The following is a 4,998-nucleotide window of genomic DNA, read 5'->3' on the forward strand; positions in this document are numbered from 1 at the left end:
AGGGTTTTATGGGTTATGTTTATGGCTCATAAGCGTGGCATTCACTCCTTAATTGTTGAATCAGATTCTATGGTTTTAATTAATATCATTGAAGGGAAGATACCAGCTCCATGGTACCTGATCCACTGAATCAAAAGCATTCAATCCTTGAGTGTGGGACTTAGCACCTCCTTCTCCCATACATTGAGAGAAGGCAATAGACCTGCCCACTAGCTGGCAAATGTTGGCCTACACTCTGAGCTTCCCTTGGTAGGCACTTCTCCCACCCCCTAGTTAGAGTTACTGTTAAAAGGAGACCTTGTGGCTCTACTTTCATTAAAGTCCTTTCTGTTTAATTTTGGGAAGGGATTTTTTGTCTCCATTCTTTTGTATCATTCATTTTTAATGAATTTGGAGCCTCGGTCTCCTTTATATATATACTACTTCATTAAAAAGGAAAAGGTGGGTACAAGAGAAGGGAGCATAAAAGTCCCTTCCCAAAAAACTTTAAACAGAAAAAACTCTAATGAAAGGAAGAGCAACAATGTCTCCTTTCAACAATAACTCTAATTGGGGGGTAGTAGAAGTGCCTACCCTAGGGAGCTCAGAATGAAGGCCAACCTTAGCTAGCCAATTGGCAGGCCTATTACCTTCTCTAAATATATGGGAGTATGAGGATCTGATACCCTCTCCCAAGGAGTGAATCATTTCAATCCACTGCAACATGTACCAAGGAGTAGGTAACCTCCCTTCAATAATATCAATAAGGACCCTGGAGTCAGATTCTAAGATAAGTGAGGTGAAGCTACACTTTTGGGCAATAAACATAGCCAAAAAAATAACCACTATTTTAGCCTCCAGAGGGTCCCTAGCAATAACAGGAGAATGAAAGTAGAGTAAACACTTTCCGTTATTATTTCTGAACACCCCTCCAATACCAGCATAAGGATTAGAAAAGCTACCATCTGTGTTAACTTTAATTCCCCCCTTTGGTGGAGGAATCCAATGGATGAGTGCATACTTGATTTTTTTGGGAAGACTATGGGATGTACTGTGAAGGATATCAGGAAGCTTCCCATGGCAATATAATTTCTGCAGGTAGCTGATGCAGTTGGTAGCAATGGAAGCAGCTGCCACCCAGATGTATTCATATTTAATCTTGTTCCTATCCATCCATATAAACCAAGCAGTTATACAAGGAATTGGGGGTAAGTCTTGGTCCTGCCAATCCTTCCAGCTGAGGGAGAAATCATTCCAGGATAATTGAACAGTTTCTAACTTTAGTTTGGGAGTTAAACAGCTCCAAACCTGTTTAACTGTGGAACATTGGAAAAATAAGTGCTTAATAGTTTCCTCATGGGATTTACATAACCCACATCTAGAAAGACCTCTCAAACATTTTAACTTCAGTATATCATCTGTGGGCAGAAAGCCATGGAGTAATCTCCAAGAGAAAAATGACATTGAAGGGGATAGGAATTTATTCCACACACATTTACTCCAGCTGACTCTTTGTTGAGGAAAACAGAAGTTAGCAATGGCTGCAGATAAAGACTGGGACACCTTCTTTTTCACAATCAGGATATCCTTACTTTCTCTATCAATGTTGCTTTTCATAATCTTCTGTAAAGTTTTGTTATCCAATATATTCTGTAAAGCTTGCTGATTCCACTCACCATTGAACCATAATTCAGCCACCTGAGTTGCAGGATTAAATTGAGGGTTAGATGAAGTGTTGATTAAACCATCACCAGTCCAATTATCCAGCCAAATATTAAGCTTGCCCTCTCCAATTTTCCAGATGAATAGGTTTTCAGCCTGAGATCTTACTTTTAGCATATTGGTCCAGGCCCTGGAATCCCCAAGTCTTTTATTAACAAGGGAGGGGTGCACCTCTTTACAGTATTTGCCCTTCACAAATTTAGCCCAAAGAGAACTCTGAGCTCTGAACATCAACCAAAGCTTACAAAAATTTATTTGAGAGATCTGTATGAGTCTTTTGAAGCCCAGCCCACCAACACTAGTGCTTCCACACAGCTTTTGCAAACTGGTCCAATGAATTTGCTTCCTCTGACCTGCCCACCGAAATCTATTAAACATTCTTTCCAGAGTTAACTGTGTTGACTTTTTCATTACAGAAACCTGGGAGATATAAGATGGAAGAGCTGTTAAGACACTATTTAGAATAGTAACTCTACCCCCATTGGAAAGGAATGAATTTGCCCAGCAGTTTAGTTTATCCTGAATTTTGGTGATACAGTCATCAAATTGAACTTGTCTTGTTTTTTCCTTCACAAGCAAAGTTCCTAAATATTTTAAAGGCAGAGAGCTGGTCTTGAAGCCACTAAGGTCAGTAGTCCAATGCTTAACTTCAGGTTTAACTTTTTTGTTAAACATCAAAAGACATTTCTTAGTATGGAATTGCATACCAGAACATTGCTGGAACTTCTCCAGGCATTGAAGAACCAATTTAACAGCTGGTTTGGTTGCTTTGGCAAAGATAATAACATCATCAGCAAATGTTAAATGATTCACAACAATGTTAGATCTATGACTGTAGAGTGTATGAGGGGATGAAACCATGAGCTGATTAAACATTTTAGAGAAGAAATCAAAAGCAATGATGCAGATAGTTGGAGACAGTGGGTCACCTTGCTTGATTCCTCTAGATGAGGTGAAGAAACCATGAGATTTGCCATTTATAAAGATAGATTGAGAGTTGTTTCTTATCCATCTATGTATCAGCAAGATAAATTTTTCATTAAATCCCTTAGCATACAACACTTCCTCAATGAAATCCCAGTTGATGGTGTTATATGCCTTCCAAATATCCAATTTCATTATTAGGTTCCCCCTTCTGCATTGCTTGTCCAGATCCAACACCAGTTCTTGGGCAAGTAGAAATTCTCTACAATGCTTCTCCCTTTAATGAAAGCTGACTGGTTCTCACAAATAAGCTTGGGAAGGAGGGGTTGGAGTCTGTTTGAGATCACTTTACTAATCATTTTAGATATCACATTTGTGAGGTTGATGGGCTTGAAAAGATCCCAAGGGATAGCAGAAGAAGATTTTGGAATTAGAGTTATGTTGCAGCATTTAAAATAGTTGGGAACATCCAAACCTCTGAAGAAACCTTGGACAACCTTTATAATATCATCTTTAATGATCTTCCATGATTTCTTATAGAAATCAGCAGAAAATCCATCAGGACCAGCAACTTTGGGGCTATAAATGGAAGCCAGAGCAGACCAAATTTCCTCTTCCCCAGGAACAGATGTCAGATCCAGTCCCCACATGAAGTTCTCATCCCTACAAAATAACTCCTGCTGGATGGAGGGCCTAAGAGCAGAAGGTTGTTTAAAGAGTATTTGGTAGTATTTAACAGCATTAGTAGCAATCAAATCTTTAGAATGGAGCCACTTTCCATCAGTCTCCTTAATCTTATGTATTGTGTTCCACTTTCTTCTAAACTTGATCCAGGCATGAAAATATTTTGAGTTTCTATCCCCTTCACAAAATCTGGTCTTAGCAGCCTTTTGGGCAAAGAAATCCTCCTGCATGCAGATGGCATTCATCAAATTTTTATTTGCAATCAATAGATCCTTCTCCACATCAGGGTTAATCTCTAATTCAGCTTCCAAATTAGCAACTGACTTTTCAGCCTCCACTACATTTAAGTTGATGTCTCCCACTATTTTCCAATTCCAATTAGATAAATGTCTGCCTAACTTCTTTTGCAGTTTCCATAACTTAATTAGAGGGTTAGAAGTGTGACAATCCCTCCAAACCAATGAGACCTGATTAAAGAAGTCTTTGTGGGAAGACCACATGTTGAGGTATCTAAAACTTGTCTTGTGCTTAACATTTGATGCAGAAATTTTCATAAGAAGTGGTCTATGATCTGATCCTGTCATGCTGAGATGCTGCACAGAATTGTGAATGAACTCATTAAGCCACATGGAATTCACAAAAATTCTATCTAACCTTTCCCAAAGTTGACCCCTCCTCCAAGTAAATTTTGGACCAGAAAAACCAAGGTCATACAGACCAGCCAAGTTGCTTTGATCTTTGAAATAATTCATCTTGTTGAGGTCAGGGGGGCACCTCCCAACTTCTCTGAAGGTACTGAAATACAATTAAAGTCACCACCAACCATCCAAAAAGAGTTACAAGAGCTACTAATAGCTTTAAGATTCTCCCAAAGCTCCTTTCTAGCTGTTGACCTCACTTTTGGTTGAGATCTAGAAAACTTCTTTAAGTAGTCTAGGTCTAGCCATAGGACTTTCCTATAGACTAGTCTTAGAAAACTAGAAGTGGTACCCCACCATTAGAAATTCAAAACTCTTCTTTTTGCTCAACTTGAAGTTTCACATATTGATCTTAACCTCTAGCATTTAGTAGGAAAGATCATTATAAGAGAATTCAAGAAGAGTCCATATAGGATTACTTGGCTTTAGGGTCGACCCTAGGTGTTGATTTGGAACTAGAATACACCATATCTTCACAATACATTAATCCATGGTTCATCTAGAATGGATATCTATCCAATTCTATGTGAAATGCCTAACTTGGTCTTTTGCCCCTAGCACTTCCAAATTACCTAACTGCCCTTGGGACCCAAATCTGGCAAATATTCTCAAATTTTGCCAAAATAACCAAAATTGATCAAAACCCATTTCAAACACCTTGAATACATCCAAATTCGTCAAAATTTCCAAAAAGGACAAAATTACCAAGATACCCGTCCATGACCCAAAATCCAAAAATTCCAAAAATTCCTAAAAAATCCCAATAAATCTAAAATATTCCCAATTTCATTTTGTCCAACTACACCTTGGTCCAATTTGGTCAATATGACCATCTTTGACAAAATCCCCAAATTAGCCACAATATTGGCTAACACCCCAAATCTCAACAATTGAATGCCTTAGACCTCAAATTGGCATCCAATTTTTGTTGAAAATCCCTTATAAGGTCATTTTGGACCAAACATAACAATCAATTTGAGCTTAGCCCAAA

General features: G+C 38.4%; 2 protein-coding genes across 2 annotated transcripts; both read right to left on the reverse strand.

Moving 5' to 3' along the window:
• Window positions 1-486: 486 nt before the first annotated feature.
• LOC110038051 lies at window positions 487-2,820 on the reverse strand. The gene has a single exon (XM_020742808.1). It carries the CDS (start codon window positions 2,818-2,820, stop codon window positions 487-489), a length of 2,334 nt encoding a protein of 777 aa, XP_020598467.1.
• Window positions 2,821-2,822: 2 nt separating this feature from the next.
• Window positions 2,823-4,061, reverse strand: LOC110038052. Its single transcript, XM_020742809.1, has one exon. It carries the CDS (start codon window positions 4,059-4,061, stop codon window positions 2,823-2,825), a length of 1,239 nt encoding a protein of 412 aa, XP_020598468.1.
• Window positions 4,062-4,998: the final 937 nt, after the last annotated feature.

This window comes from Phalaenopsis equestris, unplaced genomic scaffold, assembly GCF_001263595.1.
Source record: "Phalaenopsis equestris unplaced genomic scaffold, ASM126359v1 Scaffold229774, whole genome shotgun sequence".
NCBI classification, from domain to species: domain Eukaryota; kingdom Viridiplantae; phylum Streptophyta; class Magnoliopsida; order Asparagales; family Orchidaceae; genus Phalaenopsis; species Phalaenopsis equestris.